General features: G+C 48.3%; 1 protein-coding gene across 6 annotated transcripts in view; it reads right to left on the reverse strand.

Moving 5' to 3' along the window:
* The window catches only part of LOC115087389 (pre-mRNA-processing factor 40 homolog B-like), a 205,569-nt gene that overhangs the window by 43,562 nt on the left and 139,683 nt on the right, over nucleotides 1–22,324 (reverse strand). For all 6 annotated transcript variants that reach the window (XR_003855511.1, XM_029594517.1, XM_029594515.1 and 3 more), the window contains exon 21: nucleotides 8,018–8,155. Coding sequence is in view for 5 of the 6 variants with exons in the window: in XM_029594517.1 (XP_029450377.1) it covers nucleotides 8,018–8,155 (138 nt within the window). In the remaining variant the exon portion in view is untranslated. The remainder of the gene's footprint in view (nucleotides 1–8,017; nucleotides 8,156–22,324) is intronic.

Here is a 22,324-nt window from a genome sequence, read left to right on the forward strand (position 1 = left end):
CCCTGCTCCAGGGGAAAATCCTCCATTTCTGCATCTCTCTGGACTCTTACAGCGTCAATCACAGCAGGAGAGAGAGTTGGAGGAGACCTCCCCACTCCCCTGCAATTGCTGCTGACTCTGCCGTGGGATGCAAAATGGCTGCCATTCCCATGCTAAAAGAATCATTACTCGCTGCAGCCTTAGGCGCCCTTAAAGCCATGATCAACCTGGATCGAGGAGGTAGTGCTCCGGAAGTAACCTTCACCGCCTGCAGTGCACCCCGAACCCAAGCCTTGATGATTAATTCTGGACTGCGATTCCCCATAAACCGCAGCATGTACCTCCGCACGCCATCACACGTGGTCAGTGGTCTACGCCTAAGGTCTGAGCCAGGATGCTCCAGGGGCTCACTTGCATCAGGCTAAAAACTTAGAGACACTAGCTTAGTACACCCGAACGTTTCGGCCACCGGCTGCTTGAAAAAAACACGTGACGCGTGCCCACAAAGAACAAGCAAAGGCCCTTTTGTTTTTTTAAACAAATCTTATAAAAAAGCTAGTGCCAGCAAAGCAAAGAAGATAATACTTCCCTGCTCCTCAGGCTTGCAGTGCAGAGCTGATAGCCGGACTTACCGCTACCTCGCAGGGGATAAGGGATCTGCTCCACCAGATGTCTCATCCCACCGAATATTCCGGTCGATTTTACAGAAGGGTCACCATCCCCCTGCACTTCCACCTCAAAACAGGGGGGATGGCCCCACCAGGACCTCACAACCCCCTGGGAGGATGAAGGCAACTTTCTTCAAAAATCCTTTCTTAATGTCTTTTTTTTTTTTTTCAAATTTGTCTCTCAGATTGCAGGTTTTGCACCATCTACCACTGCTGGAGACAGAGAAATACTGAGGGACTGCAGATTGGCACACTGGGCTGTATAGAGTGTCAGTAACTCTTTCTCTGTCTCCACCTGTTGGCAGGGATGCAAAGAACCCAGGCATCTGGACTGATTTGGAAAGTAGGGGGATAGATGTTCAGTGCTTTCAAAGCCAGAATGATGTTTGAACCTTAAATGAAGTGAAAACTTGGCAGGAGAGGAGGAGGAGCTTCTTTGCAGCCCCCCTCCATGGAATCTCACCAATGGCAAGAGCTGACTCTGTCCCACTCAGCTTCAAAGAGTCCCCCAACTGTTGCCTCTGCAGCAGGAGACTTAGCTTTGATTTTTTATAAGCAGCTTTAAACGGAAGTTTTACATGGGTAAATATGTGTTTATCCATGTAAAAATGGCATTTGAAAATTGCCCTTAGTATGGGTAAAAGCACACGTGGCTCTACCATACAAAAAATACAGCACACGCAGCTCTACCATACAAAAAAAAGTGATAGGTCAGGGGAAGGAAATTATTCCTGGGAAGGAGGTGAGGGGTTTTTAACCTTAAAATCCCCTTGCGTACTTTGATATGCTTCAAAGCAGGTGCAAAGTAAGTGGGTACAAAAGTAATCCATTTCCCCCTTACTGGCCTGCATTTTCACAGGGAGTTTTCCCTTTGAGAATGAGCAGAAGTAACTGCAGACCTGCAACTTCCCTGGGAGTTTCAAATTTGCCTCCTTTGTTGCTTACTCCAGCAATGGATGATGCTGGAGGTTCTTGTTGCAGGTTGCCCGCTATTGAAGATCAACAGATGACTGAGGAAAGACTACAGGAAGCAGAAGGAAGAGACTCCTAGACAGGAAGTAACAAACACACTTCCCATTGTTGATGGTATAGCAAATGTTGCTTACCTGTAACAGGTGTTCTCACAGGACAGCAGGATGTTAGTCCTCACATATGGGTGACATCATCAGGATGGAGCCCAATCACGGAAAACTTCTGTCAAAGTTTCCAGAACTTTGACTGGCCCCTACTGGGCATGCCCAGCATGGCACTAACCCTGCAGCCAGCAGGGGTCCCCCTTCAGTCTTATTTGATAGCTACAGGCAGTGCCGAAAAAATAAAACAAGAAAACATTACGAACCCAACACCGCGGGGCGGCGGGCAGGTTTCGTGAGGACTAAAATCCTGCTGTCCTGTGAGAACACCTGTTACAGGTAAGAAACATTTGCTTTCTCACAGGACAAGCAGGATGGTAGTCCTCACATATGGGTGAGTACCGAGCTGAGGATGCCCGAGTATGCACCAAATGTACCAACTGTACCCAACGGCACAACAACTGGGGTGGAATTTGGTAGAGGGCATCCTGAACCCCACCGGGCAGGCGAAGGGTGTTGGTACGTCACATTGGAAATAGGATACGCAGGACAGATTGGCCGAAGATGGTATCTTGTCTTCCAGCTTTGTCCAAGCAATAGTGGGCTGCGAAAGTGTGGAGAGAACTCCAGGTGGCAGCCCTGCAAATGTCAGGAAGCGGCACCGATCGTAGGTGTGCTACTGAAGTCGCCATGGCTCTCACAGAGTGTGCTTTAACACGGTCTTGGAAAGGAATGCCTGCTTGCTGATAGCAAAAAGATATGCAGTCCGCCAACCAGGAGGAAAGAGTCTGCTTACCCACAGGTTGCCCTAATTTGTTGGGATGGAAAGAGACGAATAACTGAGTGCTCTTCCTGTGGGCAACTGTACGGTCCAGGTAGAACGCTAGAGCTCATTTACAGTCAAGGGTATGCAGAGCCTGTTCCCCTGGGTTGGAGTGGGGTCTGGGAAAGAAGATAGGTAGTATGATGGATTGATTAATGTGAAACTCCGAAACTAACTTTGGCAAAAACGTCGGGTGAGTGCGGAGTACCGCCCGGTCCTGCAGGAGTTTAGTGTAAGGCGGATAGTTAACTAGGGCTTGTAATTCACTAACCCTGCGAGCTGAAGTGATAGCCAAAAGGAAAATCACTTTCCATGTGAGATATTTTAGGTCACAGGAGTGAAGAGGTTCGAACGGTGGTTTCATGAGCCACCCGAGAACCAGATTAAGGTCCCAAGAAGGGGCCGGAGGACGTAAAGGTGGCTTGATATGGAGCAAGCCTTTCAGAAAACGTGTTACGAGGGGTTGTAACGATATAGGGACATCCCCGACACCTTTATGGAAGGCGGCTACCGCACTGACATACATTCTGATGGAAGAGGACTTTAGACCTGATTCCGATAAATGCCAGAGATAGTCCAAAAACTTTGGAATTGGACAGGAAAAGGGATCAAGGGATTGCGAAGAACACCATGATGTATACCTTTTCCATTTATAGGAATAAGACTTTCTTGTGGAAGGCTTCCGTGAAGCAATCAGGACACGAGAAACTGAATCTGAAAGGTTAAGTGGTTGAAGGATTAACCTTTCAACATCCATGCCGTCAGGGACAAGACCTGAAGATTGGGGATGGCGTAGACATCCGTCGTTCTGAGTGATCAGATGCGGGTCTGTTCCCAAGGGAATGTGCCTGTGGATGGAGAGATCCTGGAGTAAGGGAAACCACACTTGGCGTGGCCAGTGAGGTGCTATCAGGATCATGGTTCCCTTGTCTGACGGAGCTTCACGAGAGTCTTCGAGAGAAGGAGGAAGTGGAGAGGAATACATAAAGCAGACGGGTTGCCCACGAGAGGGAAGAATGCATCTCTGGGCTGGAGAGTGTTTTGCTGCGAATGAGGGAGCAGTAATTGTCCACTTTGTGGTTTTGAGGGGACGCAAAGAGGTCTATTTGGGGGATAACCCATTGCTGGAAGAGGAAGGTCGCTACTGAGGGGTTGAGAGACCACTCGTGCGGTTGGAAGACACGACTCAGTTGTGTCTGCCCAAGACATTGTGCACTCCCAGCAAATAGGTGGCCCTGAGGTACATCGAGTGGGAGAGCGCTTCCGCCCAATATCTGCGCAGCTTCCCTGACACAGAAGGAAGGGAGCCTGTGCCTCCCTGCTTGTTTGATGTACCACATGGCCACCTGGGTTGTCCGTCTGAATCAGGATGACGTGATTTGACAGGCAATCCTGAAAAGCTCTGAGAGCATTATCGCATTGCACGAAGCTCCAGGAAATTTATCTGGTGGTTGGCTTCCTCTGGAGACCAAGATCCTTGTGTCTGTAGATCATTCACATGGGCTTCCCACCCGAGGTTGGAAGCGTCGGTGGTAGAATGAGTTGAGGATCTGGTAGTTGAAAGGGCAAGTCCCTGGAGGAGATTGTTCTGATCTTTCTTCCACCACGCGAGAGACAGACTGAGTGCGTCGGTGATGTGGACAATGGTTGACAGAGGCTGAGTAGCTTGAATCCACTGTGAACCTCAGAGTCCAATGCATGAGTCTCATGGCCGGCGGGCCATTGGTGTGACATGGACTGAGGATGCCATGTGTCCGAGAAGGACAAGGAATTGGCGAGCTGTTGCTGTATGCTGAGACTGCAACTGGTGAGCGAGGGACACGAGGGTTTTGCACTCAGTTGAGGGAAGAAAAGAGACTTTTTGCCTGTAAGGTGTCCAAGTCTGCCCCAATGAACGACAAGGTTTAAGATGGGACTAAAATAGGATTTCTCGTAATTGACGAGAATCCTAGAGAAATTAGAGTGTGGCAGGGGTCAAATCCAGGGACGATCGAGCGGCTTGCTGGTTAGGGCCCTGATTAACCAGTCGTCTAGATAGGGGTAGACGTGAACACCTTCTTTCCTGAGAAAAGCTGCGACAACTACGAGACATTTGGTAAAGACTCGTGGTGCCGATGCTAGGCCGAATGGAAGCACTCAGTATTGATAGTGCTTTGGGCCTACTAAAAACCTGAGATACTTGCGATGAACTGGAGATATCGCATGTGGGTGTATGCGTCCTGGAGGGTCCAGAGAGCAGAGCCAGTCTCCTCTTTGTAGAAGAGGTAGAAGCGAGCCCAAGTTTACCATCTTGAACTTTTCCTGCTGGAGGTGCTTGTTGAAGTACGTAGGGTCCAGAATTGGGACGAAGCCCCCCGGATTTTTTTGGGGATCAAAAAGTACTGGAATAGAACCCTAGCCCTTGTTGCAAAAGTGGGATGGTTCTACTGCTCTTAACTGGAGAAGAAGGGAAACGTCCTGCTCCAGGAGGAGAGAGTGATCGGTTACTCTCCACACTTGTAGAGGTGGTGAGTCCGGTGGAAGAGCAAGAAAGTTTTAGGGTGGTAACCCTGACCAATGATTGCTAGCACCCCATTGGTCGGTTTGTGATGACTGCCACATGCCGTGAAAGTGGCACCATCGACCTCCCACTGGTATGCTTGGCAGGGAATCAGGCTGCTGCTCTCCAAGGGAAAGTCAAAAACCTGAAGCAGGGCCCCGGCTGGGGAGCTGCTTGTGGCTTTTGCTTCTGAGGCTGGCGAGGCTGAGTTTTTGATAGGGCCCTCGTAATTCGGGACCTTGGTGGTGGAGGATAGTAACTCTAGTCCTTGGGCGGGAAGAATGACTTCTTGGAGTCCTTCTTGAGGGCTGTCCTAGAGGGGAAGTCAGAAGGGTATCGATGAGAGCTGTTTTGAGGGGGTCTCATGATGGTCCTTTAATTCAGCCACTATTTGCTGAATCTGTTCACCGAACAGATTATCTCCTATACAGGGCAGGTCAGAGAGCCTGGTCTTGTACTCTGGGCGAAGGTCAGAAGACTTGAGCCAGGCCCAGCGTCTTGCCGAAGTGGCAGTTTGCAGACACTCTAGTGAAGGTGTCGAAGAGTATCGTAAGCTGTTCTTATCTCATGCTTTCTTGCCTCAAACCCCTTGTTGTCAAGGATTTGAAGCTGATCTTGGAATTGGTCAGGCAGGGTTTCAGAGAAGTCCTGTATTTGCTTGAAAATGACCCTGTTGATTTGGGTCATGTACAGCTGGTAAGAAGCAATTCTGGAGATGAGCATGGCCCCTTGGAAACACTCATTGACAAATATTGTCTAGGAACTTGTGTTCCTTAAACAGGAGGTGGTAGAGGAGTGAGGCTTCATCCTTTTTGCTTTCTTTTGAGCCGATTCTACCACAAACTGAGTGGTGGTCGAGCTGAGATCTTTGAAAGCCAGGGGCTGACTGTACTAGATAGGTAGTGTCAAGCCTTTCTGTGTACTTGATGAATGGGAATAGAAGTGATCACTTTAGGGGGCAATCCAGGAACTGAGAGAAGCTCCATCATCTGGTGGCCTATCATCCGTTCCGTCTGAAGCTGAAAAAGGAATCAATTCCAACATTTCCTTCACAAAATTAATGAAGAAAGGTCCTCTGGAGGAGAACGCTTTCTACTTTCAGTAGGAGAGGGAGGTGAAGGTAAGTCATCGATGTCTGTGGAAGTAAGTCATCCATCACCCCAGGTGTCATAAGATCAGCAGGCTGATCTGTAGGACGAGAGGGGGTTGGATACCCGAAGGGCCCGGCTGAGGCTCCGAGAAAATCGGAGGAATCACCGGGGGCACCGTGGATGCCCTGGGGGTATTGGTGCGTGCATCGAAGGCATCGATGGCGCCGATGTTGCGTATCGCCCCCGATGAATGAATCGGTGGCAAGGAAGACGACATGGCATCGATGGCTGAGGCAATACCCCCGAAGGAGGAATTGGAGACGGTGTTCACTTTCTCCTCCCGATTAAAGCTGTCAACGGGGGGCACACCGGAGCCATCGGGAGACCCAGGAATCACCGGTGGAAGGGCGGTCATGAAGCGCATCCATCCGGATAGCAGAGGTTGCCAGCGCTGCTGGAATCGGGTCGTGACCGGTTTCACTCTCGGTGCCGGTGTCGGTGCCGGAGAAACCAGGAGTCGTTGCATTGCCTTGTCGATGGCCTCCTGGACCAGCCGGTCCAGTTCTTCCCGGAGACCTGGGCAAGCAGCCCCCGGCTCTGTGACGGAAGAGGGAGGCTGAGGCAGTCGGAGGGACCACCTTTAGCAAGCGGAATCGCGATTCCCAACCCCGATCGGGTGAGGGTGGCCTCGATGTCCCGGTCACAGGAATGGTCTGTGTCGTTCCTGGACGGGGCTTCTTCGACAGTGGCTCGGACGGTGGCGAGGTCGATGATTTTGCTCCCTCGACGGTCCGAAACTTACGATGCCGATGGCGATGTTTCTCCCTACGATCCTCTCGATCTTGAGGGGGAGAGATAGGAGTCGATGGCGGGCGGTCACCTGACGGGTGGTCGATGCTGGTGCGACTTCGACGGTGCCGGTTCCAATGACGTCGATGCGATGGACGGCGTCGGGGTGTGAGCACGGAAAAGGAGTCCCATCTTCTCCATTCTGGCTTTGCGACCTTTTGGTGTCATGAGGGCACATTTGGTGCAAGTCAGGACATCATGCTCATGGCCTAAACACATTACACAGACTCCATGAGGGTCTGTGATAGACATGGTGCGAGTACAGTTCGGGCACCGACGAAACCCCAACGCCATGGCCATAGAAAAAAATCGAGCCGCGGTATGGTCGACGGCCAGTAGGCCGTGAGGGCCAAACTCGACGGTAATCGAGGAAAAACGGTGAAAACTTACCGGAGTACCGTGGCCTGAGAAAAGTTAGAGGAGGGACCCTGTGGGGCAGTTTAAATTTAATTAACTACTCGTGAGGAAAATTCCTGTCAGGAATCTCTTCAGAGCTCCTAAACCGCAAGGCTACTGATGCGCGGAAAAAAGAAGACTGAAGGGGGACCCCTGCTGGCTGCAGGGTTAGTGCCATGCTGGGCATGCTCAGTAGGGGCCAGTCAAAGTTCTGGAAACTTTGACAGAAGTTTTCCGTGATTGGGCTCCATCCTGATGATGTCACCCATATGTGAGGGCTACCATCCTGCTTGTCCTGTGAAAAACTACATTTCAAGAGACACAGTGTTCATCAATTCTGACGGTTGGAGAGCATGAAGTCACAGTTCAATGGTTACAGGAGGAAAATGTGATATCAGAGCCCAGCCATTACAGGGAGACCCAGCGTGTGATGTCAGAGTCTAGGCATCATTCAGAGACAGTGTGATACAGGACCCAGTCATTATAGAGAGGGACTGGGTAACATCACCATCATTCTAGGGGGACAGAATGTATCAGATTTCAGTCATTCTGGGAAGGGATTTCAAGAGTGAGATTAGACATGAATTAGAGGTGCTTACCTCCTCCCAGCTAGAGTCTGCTTCCAGAGGTGGGGCTGCTAGCTTCAGCATGCTCTTAAACGTGGCTTCCTTTCTCCGCAGATGACGCTCTTCTTCCTTTTCTCGCTCATGTTCTCGGGCCTCTGCCTTCTCCAGTAACTAGAGGGAAAACATTAGGACTAGCCCGCTGTCCAAACTCAAAGAGTCACTGCTGTTTTTATCTCGAAATAACAAATCGCACTGGAGTGATAGGGGGTTCTGAACACTTCAGCTGGAGGCACAATTTTTATAATAGCTTCGGTCATTTGATAATTCATTTTGAGGTCTATATTTAGAAAATCAGCAAGGAGGTAAGTTATCTGGCTAAAGTAATCCAGATATGTGTCATTTGGCTAAGTTTAAGCCCCACCCTGGAACACTTCTTTTTATCTGAAAATGTTTTAAACAGGTAATGACTTATCTGGATAGTAAGGGGGGGGGGGGGAGAGGGGACATATTTAAAAATCTTAGTAATGTCCTGCCTAATCCCAAACATAGCTTGACAAAAACCATTTTGAATACTGACATCTTGAGCCCAGACATTGAGGCTGTTGTAATAAAACCCATGCCAAAAATTGTCCACTATTTTTTTGGATGTATTTTTGATAGCGTGCATGATAAAAACAGGTGGCCCCGCAGGATGTAATAACATAATGGTATGCAAATGACACCTGGGCTAAAAACCCATGCTAGCCAAAAAACATGTGCAAAATCCATGCTGAAGCCCTGATGCAGAAACCCACAGGAAAAACAGGTGCTAAAAATAGTCGCTAATGAAAAAAAATGCTGCAAAGTTCCTTATTGGCTGTTTAAAGTTGGGCCAAACTGAAGTGTGATTGGTGTGCCCCAGATGTTCATCACATTTTCTGGGACCCTCCTCCTTGGAGGGGAATAAAAGACAGCGCCTTCTAGAGCCATGTGTTAGGAGTTGGTTGGAGTTGATGGTTGAAGATGGTGTATGAAGTTCTTTTGCGATTGCTGAGTGGTGTCTTTAGTGCTGCATGTTTTTCCCTTGCGGGATCCCTTTCCTTTTGTCTTTTGTCCGTGTTGTTTGAGTGAGTGAATCTTTTAAGTGCATCTCATTGTTAGTCTGCAATTGTACATCTGTCTTTTCGTCTGCTTGTTTATGTTCCTGAAAGACTGGAGTGGGTGTTCATGGCTGTGGTGAGAATGGAGCGTGACAGAGAGGGTGCAAATGGGGGAGAGGATGAGTGTGATAGGTGGGTGAGTAGTGACGGACTGGACAGGAGGAGTGTGCTGAGTTTCTTGAACATAGCCAAGGAGGGGAGATGGGGTAGGAAGAGAGGGGTATGTGTAATTAGTAAGCACTTTGGCAGGATGTAGCAGAGTGCGTATTATTCTGCCTTTGGTACCCACTCCACCAAGCTGATATGTGTAGTGGATTAGTTCTTTCTTCTCTTCCCTGACTCCGTGGGGTAGACTGGCAGCCTCCACCAGCTGCCGACGTCCTGCCTACCGCTTCCAGGCCTCCCGGAGCAGCACGGACACCGCTGACCGCCATCTTGCTGTCAGGATCCCTTAGGCGCGCGCACGGGCCAGTCTTAAGCACGTCATGGCGGGAACCTCGGGGGTGTCCCCTCCCCATGAAGTCATCTCTCCAGGACATATTCTCTGCGGACTGTTATCATCTCTACTGAGGACCCTCACCAGTGTACCTTGCTTCGCGGATCATTAACATCTCTACTGAGGACCTCATCGGCATACCCAGCTCTGCAGGCCATTACCGTCTCTACTGAGGACCTTCTTTGGTGTACTCTGCCCCACTACCATCTCTACTGAAGAACCCATCGGTGTACCCTGTTCTGCGGATTATTATCAACTCTACGGAGGTATCCTCTCGGGATATCCCCCTGGATCATCAACCCTGTGCCTCTCGGTCCGTAAGACTCTCTTTCTGACACCCCTGCTCCGCAGGTAGTGTCACTCTATCTCTTTAATAAAGACTCAAGATATATACTGTGTCTGACATCACTGAGACCTCGCCTCCCGATGGTGAGGCTCACGGGGCTCCTCCCTGTGGGTGGTACCATCTCTCACCTCGGCCCAGGACTCACACACTAACTAATCCTAACACAGACTTCTGCTTCGCCTGACTACACTACTGCCAATCTCCAGACCCAGATCTTTGCTTTGTCCGACTACCCCATTGCTATCTCCAGACCCAGACCTCTGCTTCGTCCGACTACCCCATTGCCTATCTCTAGACCCAGACCTCCGCTTTGTCTGACTACGCTTTTGACCATCTCCGTGATCAGACTTCAGCCTTGCTTGTCACTGCCTCTGGATTGCTGCCAGCCCTGACTCAAGCCTGCACTTGGTCACATCTCCAGCTTACTCCCTGGACATGGTTTCTTCAGGCCTCAGCCTGCTTTTGCTAGAGCACCCTCTGTCTGCCTCCATTCAATTGGCGCCCGAGTTTCCAGGACATTACCCAGTCCAGATCAAGACTGTACCATCTCTCACCTGCTGCCTCTGGGCTGAACCAACTCTTACTTCGACTATACACAGAGGTCTACCTAAGTCCAGCCGGCCCCGGCACCCAAAGGCTCAACCTGCGGGGAACGAGGGCTGGTATAGGTGAAGCTCCAGCGGCCTCTATCAGCCCACTCTGCCTGCCGACGGTGGGGTCCTTACCTACAGGTTGCATCAACCCCACCTCGGCCCAAGGATCCACCTCCGACGCAACAGATCCAGAGCTAGCTCTGAGTAAAGCAAGAAAGATGAGGTGCTCCGCTTCCAGAGCCCGCATTCTTCTGAGGCTTCCTGGATCAAAAGGACTGAGACTTATCAAAACGTTGAGAACTCTGAGTAGTCTCTCCTCTATAGGGCTGACAATGCCTGCAGCCTTTAGCACGGCCTCTTTCCCAAAAGGATGTGATGTTGACTTCTTATTCTGTAGCAAATGAGGGACCTAGGATTCCCCTCATCTATATACCATGTTCTCCAACTCACTTTCAAATAAAAATGAACCCTTAAAGGGTAGGTCATGAGACTGGACTTAGAAATCATATTTGTCAATCAATTTTGCAACCACAGCTGACATCTAGCCGCTCTCAAGTCACAGCTCATATCAACTAAGAAGGTGGCCTCGGCTGCAACAGTGCTTCACTATTTGTCCCCGCCCCCTCAGGCTCCTGAGAGAGGCATAGACTAGCCCAAGCCATTAGGGAGCAACCAGAGGCAATTTGCAAATTCATTGCCATGGTCTCAAGGCCTACTTAAGGATAACTTCAATTCTCCTATCCTGAGCATCTTTTAGAGTTGCCCTTCCATTTTTGGAAAACATAACTGTTCCCTCATCTCCAGTTCCAAGAGGGTACACCCCGCCAAAGCATGTCCCATTTTAAGGTTTTCTTCCAGAGCGTTTCATACAAGGGCAATCAGCTCTTGAATTGCATCCAGGTGGGGGAAGAAAGAAGATGCTTGCATAGAGTAACCAAAATGAGAGCCATCTTTTGCACTCCCATAGAGTCACCCCCAGTCACACCAAGCAGCTTCAGAGACTGAGGTAACAGATTCGGTAACTCATCACTATGAAAGAAATGGAGCAGAATTCTATGTGGCTCTAAATCTGGAGGGATTTCCCCCAGAGGGGAGAAACCGAAATCTTCATCAGAATAATTTGTATCCACATCCTCCTGCATATCATCAGGAACTTCCTTACCGTGGTGCTTGTACATGGTAACAACAAGGAACACTGAGTATGGAACCCCATTTTGAAGGAATTGCCATCTCTATTGGGCGCCCCTGCAGAAACGACTAAAATCCTTGGAAAATCCCAGTCAGGAAAAGAAGAATGGGCCTATACCAGATCAAACATCCCTTGAAGACATTTCCATCCTAGGGTCAACTAAAAAATTAGACAACCACAATGAGTCATCATCAGCTCCAGGCCTTCCTGACAGAGGACGGCAGAGCAGCCAGGCAGCGCTGGCATAGACTCACAGAAATCCTTGACTGCATTGCTCTTATATGGCAATCAGCACAGATCGCTAAGCGCTTAGACTTATTTGTCACTGGCACCATACTGCCTCGCTTTCCTTGTGCGCCCAAATAAAAGACGCATTCAAGCACAGTCACAGTACCCTTGTGCTTAAATAGGAGCCCAGTACGCACTCAAGTAGGCGCTCAAGTCCGCACACGCTCAGGTAGGTGCTTCCTATGAGCTCAAATAGGCGCTCAGCTCGTGCTCAAGTCGGCGCTAACTCTCAAATAAGTGCACCACAGATATATAGGCCACGAATATATGCTGTGATCTTCTTCGCACTAGTAGGCAGCTCACATGCACATCTATGTCACCACACTGCTGCGTGGCAATTATGCGCACAAACAAGTATGTGAAAACACTGCCGCAGCCTACCACGCAGCACGAAGAACCAAGCCTGGTAGCAGGATCTAGCCAGAGGCTACTCAATCTGCCACACCTGTGCTGCCACTGCACCTCACTAAACTCCCCAGAGAAGTGAGAGGAAGGAAGGAGAGATGCCAACCACTCATGCAGAGGTAGGAAGACTCGATAAGAAAGGATTAGGGGAAATAAAACCTCCCTACTCTCTGCCTTCTGCTCCTCTTCATTTATTTTAACTTTTTTTTTTTTTACCCGAGCTTAGCCGGTCCTGGCTGAGAGTACGACCAGGTCTCCAGCTAAGGGAGGGAGAGGGCAAAAGCCTTCACTGCCGAGCCTCTCTCATCCTTCAACTGCTTCGCCTTTTTTTTTCCAAATCCACACCTGAAAAAGGATGCTGGACTAAAGGCGCTCAACTGAGGGAAGGACCCATTGGTGTCACCTCAGGAGAATAAGCGGTGCAATAAATTTTTCCTTCTCTTTTTAATCTTCCTCTTTTCTTTATTATAGCAATCCCCAATGGGGAAATGCACGTCCACCATCTGCTGGAGAGGGAGAATACTGACGGGCTGATATCGGGGCAGGGCTATATATCTGTGACGTCAGCATTTACTCTGTCTCCATCTGCTGGTAGAGGTACATAACCCACTTGTGGGGATTGGCCTGACTGAGTGCAGAGGAACGGAAGAATGTTAGTAAGAGGGATGGGGTGAGTGATAGGAGTGGGAGAATAGGGAATGGGTTAAGTGAGAGTGAAGAGACAGGAGGGGAAGAGTGAGAGAGAAAAAGAAAGGAGGGGAAGGGAAAATGGAAGGAGTGAGAAAGGAAGAGGAAAGGCAGGGGAGGGGATGAGTGAAAGGCATGGGAGAAGGGGTGAGGTGGTAAAAGGGAGAAGGAGCAGTAAGAGGGAAGGAAAAAGAGGAAAGGGAGCAAGTGGGAGGGGAGAGAAGAGAGGGAGAGGTGAGCGAGAGGAGTGAGAGAGAAGATGAGGGTTGAAAGGGGTGAACAGTGAGAGGGATGAGAAAGAAGGAGACGAGATCACTGGGAGCAGAGAAGGGTGAGCGAGAGAGGAGGGGACTATGAGTGAGAGGGGAAGGGAAAGTGTGAAGTGATATGAGTGATATAGGAGGCAAGGGGGTTAAAGGGATAGGAACAGTGAGAGGGAAGGGAAAAGAGGAGAGGGGGTGTTAGTGACAAGACTGGAAAAGGAGAAAAGAGATGGGAGGGAAGATAGGGGAGGAAGGTGAGTGAAGGGAGGAGAGGAAGTAAGGAGGAATGAAAGACAAGAGATAGGAGGTGAAAGAATGTCTGGTGGGACTGGTGAGCAAAGCAATCAGGGGGCAACCCCTAGTAAATGGTATATATATATCTACACATACATACACAAACATCTGATATAAATTACAGTGTTCATTCCCCAAAGAGCCTACATTCAGAGATGGTAACTTTAAAACAAGATCACGGGCACCTATACACGCACATATGGGCGCATGAGCTTACATAGGCTGGGATTTTAAATCTTCATGCATTTAAATGTGTAAGATTTAAAATACACCTAGTGTGCATATGTTTGCTCCTAATTTTAAGCCATTACTAGAGCAACATACTTCATGTATCTTCCTTAAGAAATTGTCGGCTTTAACATGCGTAGGCGGATTTTAAAACATGCTCACCTGAATACATTCCCAGTATTCCCAACTGGACCACCAGTCTGTCCATTCTATCTTGAGGTCATTCAGACCCCTCTGGTTCTTCAGCCTGCACTCCCCCAGTTGACAAAGAAACCTCCCCTTGGCATGTTAGACTTAAACAGCTATTTCAGCAGACTTACATTTCATCAGGAGCAGCAGTAAATATATGCAGCTAACAGGCCGCTGCATGCTGCAGTGGTTGGTTTTAAAATATGGAGTTACATGAGTAACTGGGCCATGCCCCAGAAAACCTATGCACCGCCCCCAACCTGCCCCTTTTCTGCTTTTTTTTTACTTGAGAAAGTATATATACATGTGTAATTTCCAGCTTTTAAAATACACGTTGTTTGCGTATCGCTTAGATACTTGCATATATGGGCTTTTTAGCACGAGCAGTGCTTTTAAAAATGCACCCCTAAGTTTGAGCCCAGGGAGGCTAAGTGACTTGGTCAAGATGAAACAGGTGGTGCTGTTTCTTAGCACGCAGCAGAGGCTTGAGAAAAACGGGCATATAACAACTGAACAAGCATGTGACTGTCAATGGTATGAATGTCTATGTGTATGAATTAGTTTGAGACTAAATTGTAAATTGTAATTAATTTTAATAAGGTAAGAATGAAGTTATTGTCTACTATACTTCTTATATGATGTATTTTATTAGTTAGATAAGTGTTAAAGTACTGTAAACTGATATGATGGTTATAGCCAAATACCAGAATAAAAAATAAATAAGTAAATAAATAAATAAATTAGAAAAACAATAGGAGTCGGGCGTCTCTAGCAGGGTTTCCAACTGACTCCATTTCTGCTAGTCAGCCTAGTCTACACCTGGTTTACCCCACCGCATGCATGGACTTAAGGCCATGCGTTCCCTAACAAAAACACAAAGGAAAATTGGTTCTTACCTGCTAATTTTCGTTCCTGTAGTACCAAGGATCAGTCCAGACTGACTGATCCCCTATATAACCTGGTGTGCTACCTGCAATCCTTCGGTATAATGAATATCAAAGCAGAATGAAGTAAATTTAATAACCATTAACTAGATCAATCCAAACCGTAACTTCGAAAAAGCCAGAAAAAAGAGAAAACCCGTGACATAAAACAACCACGGCGAAGTGCCGGTACATAATGTGCGAAAAATTCTGCAAAGAGAAAATACGATCAGCCGAGCGGACTCTCAAATACCCATGGGCGGGCGTCTGGACTGATCCTTGGTACTACAGGAACGAAAATTAGCAGGTAAGAACCAATTTTTCTTTCCCTGTATGTACCAGCATCAGTCCAGACTGCTGGGATGTACCCAAGCTGCCCTAAGATGGGTGGGACCCAGAGAGCCCAGCCAAAAGGACACTGCCACCAAAAGTATCCGCTTGTGGATCCCTGACGTCCAAACGGTAATGTTTAGCAAATGTGTGCAAAGATTTCCAAGTGGCTGCCCTGCAAATCTCTTGAGGTGACACACATTGGCTTTCTGCCCAGGAGGCCGCTTGTGACCTGATGGAATGCGCTTTAAGGCCATCTGGTACTTGCTTCCCATGGCATATGTAAGCCGAGGCAATAGCCTCCTTCAACCAGCATGCAATCAATGGTAGTCTTAGAAGTCTTACACCCCTTCTTTGGACCGCTCCATAAGACAAACAGATTGTCAGATAATCGAAAAGGATTTGTCACCTCCAAGTACCATGGGCATGTTTGAGAAGTGACGCTTCTGGAGGTTTCTGGTCTATGTAGCAAATTTTGCTGAGGATGACCCCAAGACCTTTGAGGGGGTGGACCCCGCCACAACCACCATGAGGGACGTCTACAAGAAGTTCGACCTGGGGCAGGATGTCAAACTTCACCGGCCACGCTTTGGCACTCTATCGCACCGATGATTATCTGGACCAGCCTTGCCTGGAGACCATCAAACGCATCAAGCTGTACAGTGAGTCCCTAGCGAGATACGGAAAGAGCCCCTACCTGTACCCCCTCTATGGGCTGGGGGAGTTCCCACAGGGCTTTGCCAGGCTGAGTGCTATCTATGGTTAAGGCAATTGCTATTTGAACGAGATTTCCTGATTGTAACTCGTGCAATCATCTTTCCTCACTTAGATTATTGTAACAGTTTGGTCATTGGCCTTCCTAAAACGACACTACATTCGTTACAATTATTACTTAATTCGGCTGCGCGTTTAGTATCTCATTCGAAGCGTTGTGATCATATTTCTCCAGTTCTATACAATCTGAATTGGCTACCAATAACTGAACGCATTACTTACAAAATAGCTATGGTTGTTTTTAAGTTGTTAACTTCAGATTCCTCTTACTGGCTAAATGCCCTTTTACGCATTTATAAACCAGTAAGATGCTTAAGTTCTTCTCAATTGAATCTGCTAGAAGTTCCTTCTGTTCAACAAGCTCACTTATATAGTACTCGTGAGACCTCTTTTTCCATTGCTGCGCCAACACAATGGAATCTCATTCCATTTGAGCTCAGGTCTTTGGATGATGCAAAAAAATTCAGACAGTTATTGAAAGAGCATCTTCTCCAGCATGCATACAACATATTCTAGAGTGCTGCCAGCAGAATAAATATTCCTACAGATGTGAGGATTCTGTTACATGCTTTGGGTGATCGATTATTCATTTTATTTACATGACATTGACTATTTCTGTTTCTGTGAAACATATGTAATTCAGGTGTTATTGTATTTGTTATTTTTTATGTTTTTATTATGTATGTTAATGCTGTAAATCGCCTAGGCCTCCCTGTGGTAGGCGATTAATAAATTTAATAAATGAAAATGAAAATGAAAAATGGTGGGACCTACATGCTGAACAAGCCTGTGGATGAGATAGTGATGGAGGAAGGAAAAGTGATTGGTGTGAAGTCAGAAGGAGAGGTAGCCGCCGCACACCTACTGGAACAGAAGATCCCCAGGAAGAGGGGCGCTAAGACTCTCCCGGGGTCCCTGTTCGGGCGCCAAATGAATATGAACCTCAGATTAATAAGACCAGCTCTAAGAATCTAATCAAAGTGAGAAGTTTATTTATGGAGAAAGGCGTGGTTTCTCCAGGAGCAGCAAGCATTACAAAGCAAATGGTGCATGCCCAGACCCTGCTCAGGGCTCAACTGTCTGTGCAAAGCATTATATAGGGTCACCTTCAGCCAATCAACAGGTGTCTGCATTTGCCCACCCATTATCTCATAGCCAATTAATAAATTTTAGCATGTGTAGGTGCTCTGTTACTATGGGCAGAAACCTCTGTAGTCATTTCCAGGAATTCAGACCAAGTTAGTTTTGTTTTCACACAGGTATGATGTCATCTGTGCTGGCTGTGGATCCACTAGGTGTAGTTTTGTGCTGGCTATTATTACATACCGTAGAAGAATACGACAAACATCCAATCTCCGCAGATCCTGGTACTGAGGAGAATCCCGATCCACTCCTGTAAAGGCCGGCAACTGAACTGTCTGGTTGACGTGAAAAGCTGAAACCACCTTTGGCAAAAAAAGAGGGTACCGTTCGAAGCAAAACCCCCGAGTCTGAAATCCGTAAGAACGGCTCTCTGCACGACAACGCTTGAAGCTCGGTGATCCATCTAGCCGAACAAATAGCCACTAGAAAAACCATCTTGAGTGTTAAATCTTTCAAGGTTGCCCGTTTGAGAGGCTCAAAAGGAGAACTGCAAAGCCCACAGAGAATCAAATTCAAACTCCATGAGGGACATATCGCGCGTACTGGAGGTCTCAATTGTTTGGCTCCCCTCAAAAAACGGACTACATCTGGATGGCCCACTATAGTAGAACCATCAACCTTACCTCTCAAACATCCTAATGCCGACATCTGGACCCGGAGCGAACTGTACGCCAAACCTTTCTTTAAGCCTTCCTGCAAAAAGGCAAGGATGTGAACTACAGAGGCCTTCCACGGGGGACATCTTCAACCCGCCACACCAAGAATCAAACACTTTCCAAACCCAAATATAGGAGAGGGAAGTAGAAGTCTTTTGCACTCAAAGTAAAGTGGAAATCACTGCCTCCGGATAGCCTTTCTTTCTTAATTGCCTCCGTTCATAAGCCAAGCCGCAAGACAAAAGCAAGCCACCTGATCGAAAAATATGGGACCTTGTCTCAGTAAATTTGGTAGGTGACCCAGATGTAGGGGGCCCTCGATCGCGAGGTTGATCAGGTCTGCAAACCACGGCCTTCTCAGCCACTCCGGAGCTACAAGTATGACCGGACCCTGGTGAGATTCTATGCACCTTAACACCTTTCCCACCAATGGCCACGGAGGAAACACGTAGAGGAGAATGTCGGGAGGCCAAGGGAGGACCAGGGCATCTACCCCTTCCGATCCGTGCTCCCTTCTGCAACTGAAAAACAGAGCTGCTTTTGCGTTCAGACGGGTCGCCATCAGGTCCAGCCGAGGTGTCCCCCAACAGCGCACCACGAGCTGCATCGCCTCCTCGGACAATTCCCACTCTCCGGGATCTAGTCGTTGATGACTGAGAAAATCCGCCTGGACGTTGTCTACTCCGACTATGTGAGATGCCGCTATTCGGGCCAGATGATGTTCCGCCCAGGACATTAGCTGGTCTGCCTCGGAGGCTACCGGCCGACTCTTTGTTCCTCCTTGTCGGTTTATGTAAGCCACGGTGGTCGCGTTGTCGGAGAGGATCCGTACCGCCCGCTGCCAAACTAACGGAAGAAAATGACGCAGCGCTAGGCGAACTGCTCTGGTTTCCAACCGATTGATAGACCACTTGGCCTGCAGAGGTGTCAACAGACCCTGCTCTGTTCATGATTGACAGACCGCCCCTCATCCGGAGAGGCTGGCATCCGTTGTTTCAATTAGCCACTGCGGATTCTTGAGGTCCACACCCCGAAGCAAATGGTCCGATACCAGCCACCAATCCAGGCTGGCTCGAGCGGTCTCCAGTAATGGTAAAGGTAGGTGGAACTCTTCCGACCTGGGATCCCAAAGGGAAAGCAATGCCCTTTGTAAGGGTCTCATATGAGCAAAAGCCCAAGGAACCATCTCCAGGGTAGATACATTAGAACCAAGAACCTGTAAATAATCCCATGCCATGGGCAAAGGGAGGGTCATTAGACGGCGAACTTGAATCATAAGCTTCTCCATTCTCAACCGAAGCGGGAAGATCTTGCCCGCCGATGTGTCGAAATGAGCTCCCAGAAACGCCAAGATTTGAGATGGGACCAGCGGGCTCTTGGCATAATTGACTTCCCAGCCGAGCGAGTGTAGACGGCGTATAACCGACTGAACCGCCTCCTTGCAAAGTTCCGCTGATTTTGCCCGAATGAGTCAGTCGTCCAGATATGGGTGTACTAGGATCCCCTCTCGTTGGAGGCAGGCCGCGACCACTATCGTCACCTTGGTGAATACTCGGGGAGCTGTCGCTAGTCCGAACGGAAGATCGCAAAACTGGTAGTGCTCTCCCAGCACCATGAACCTCAGGAACCTCTGATGGTGCTCTTGAATTCCTATATGAAGGTAAGCTTCCGTCAGATCCAAAGAGGCCAAAAATTCGCCTCTGTGCACGGCCGCTATGACGGACCTCAACGTCTCCATACGAAACCGAGGGACTCGCAAAACCTTGTTGACCTCCTTTAGATCCAAGATAGGGCGGAATGAGCCTTCCTTCTTGGGAACTACGAAGTAGATGGAGTACCGACCAGTCCGACATTCGTGTGGTGGAACCGGGACAATTGCTCCCAGAGCCTTCAACCGAGACAGAGTTTGAAGATTCACCTGACTTTTTGCTGGCGCCCCGCCAGGAGACACAAGGAACAAATCCCGAAGAGGCCAAGTAAAATCCAAAGCATAATCGTGATTTATAATATCTAGTACCCATTGGTCCGACGTGATTTTAACCCATTCCTCGCGAAACCGGGAGAGTCATCCCCCTATCTTCGGGATTTATTTATTTTATTTATTTAACAGTTTTTTATACCGACCTTCATAGTAAATTACCATATCGGATTGGTTTACAATTTAACAAAGGGAAAAAAAAGGGAAAAAACTAGAGTAACAAATTCACGTAAACGAAAGATAACAATAAGTAGGAATAAGTCAAAGTTACAATCAACAGGGGGAGAGAACTTGGAAGCTTGCAACAAGCTGGAAAGAAGACAGGCCGGTAAAAGAAATTTTACCATAGAGTGTACAAGTTAAAAACTTAAGGACGGTGCTTTAACCTGAATGTCTCAGAGTCCATTTATTTATTTATTTATTTATTTTATTTTATTTTTTTTGGGATGGAGGAATAGGCCGGCTTATCTTCATTGCGGAGCTTTGTTGGCGGTGAAACCCTGAGAGGAGCCACTGTGGGGAGGCCGTCTGCCACGAAAGGAATGAGCAGATGCCTGTGACCATCCTGCTGGTTCCCAAGGGGCAAAGGAAGCACCCCTGCCAGAACGGAAGCAATGTTGCCCTTGGAACGATCTTGGCTTATCCTCAGGTAGTTTGTAAACCTTGTTATCCCCTAAGGCCTTAACTAGTTGCTCAAGATCGTCACCAAACAACAGTTTCCCCTTGAAAGGAAAGGAACCTAACTGAGACTTAGACGAGGCATCAGCCGACCAATTGCGGAGCCACAGTATTTATTTATTTATTTAAAAATGTTTCTATACCGCTTTTACAAACAAGGTTTAGTCAAAATGGTGTACAAGGATATAAATCATAAAATAAAAGTAACAATTAAAAATTACAAAAAATCTTATAATAAAATAAAAAATACAAAAACAAAGTTCATAAATTATTAAAACTCATCAAATTAAACATAACAAATCGAAACAAGTGCCATCTTATAGATTATTACGGTATATGAAAAGAAAAAATGAAAGAAATAGAAGGTTGTGTGGTGAGTAAAGTGGTTAATGTTTGTTTGAAATAATTTTGAAAGCAATCTGGAATAAATGAGTTTTTAAGGATTTCTTAAAGTGAATTGGATTGGATAGTGATCTTAGTGAATCTGGTAATGCGTTCCAAAGGGTGGGACCTGCTACTGAAAAGGCCCTTTTTCTTGTGATATCTAATCGTGCTTGCCGAGGTGAAGGAATGTCTAGTAGCCTCCTCGCGGAAACTGCCAAAGACATAGTATGGGCAGAGGTACGGAGAAGGTCGTATAGGGCATCCGCCGTATAGGCGACCACTGATTCCATGCGGTTTGCCTGCTCCGCCTCTTCTGGCGGGAGTTCTTGGGAAGTGAGCAGCTGTTGTACCCAGCGGAGGGTAGCCCTTTGCATAAGGCTGCTACAGACGGCGACACGGACTCCCAATGTGGATACCTAAAAAATCCGCTTGAGCAAAATTTCCAGCTTCCTATCCTGTAAATCCTTAAGGGCCGCTCCTCCCGTGAAGAGAATTGTGGTATGTTTAGCTATGGCTGTGACCGCCGAGTCCACCTTCAGAAGCTTAAGAAGCTCCTAGGTCTCACTTGGTAACGGATAAAGCTTTTCCACTCGCAAGGTGGCTTCAGGCGCATCCCATTCCCGGGACAGAATTTGAAAAAGCTTCGGATAAAAAGGAAAGGTCCAAGGAGGGTTATGGAGCCCCGATAATACTGCATCTCCCGGTGAGGAATCAGACACTGCCTGCGGAGCCGGGATCTCCAGCTCCTGAAGAACATGTGGAATTAACTGATCCAGTTCCTCCCTACGGAACAGGCGGAGCACCTGTGGATCGTCTCCCTCTAGAGGGCTGGTACTATCCACATCATCGCCTACGTCCAATGTGGGGGGTCTTGCTGCACTGGATTTAAAGGAATGGAGGGTCCGGGAAACCCCGCAAATGGCACCGAGGAAGAAATCCTAGATCCAGTACTCCCCAGGTCCGCAACATGTCTGAATTGCTTTGCAGGAGCCGAATCCTGCACGTCCCAGTCAGCCTCCGCTTCCAGATATGCTTTATGGAGGAGTAACATAAATTGCGACGAAAATGGGTGCTGTCGCTTTAAGGCCCCCCCCCCCCCCGGAGGTAAAGCAGAGGGAGGGTCTGTGTTTAGCTGCCAAACGCGGGGTCACTGGGGGCTCAAATCCAGCAGTGATAGTGGGGGGAGATCTTCCCCCTCTAAGTCTGGCCCTGCATGTGATATTGGAGCAGGCAAAATGACCGCCGCTCCCAAGTCACGCGGGGAGGAGGCAGGCCTCTGCCTGCGAGCCACCGAATCGCTCTCCAAGCCACGCAATTGCAGCAAAGCTCCCCCCCGCTCCGAATGCGGCCTCCGCGA

The sequence above is a fragment of the Rhinatrema bivittatum genome, chromosome 3 (assembly GCF_901001135.1).
Source record: "Rhinatrema bivittatum chromosome 3, aRhiBiv1.1, whole genome shotgun sequence".
NCBI classification, from domain to species: domain Eukaryota; kingdom Metazoa; phylum Chordata; class Amphibia; order Gymnophiona; family Rhinatrematidae; genus Rhinatrema; species Rhinatrema bivittatum.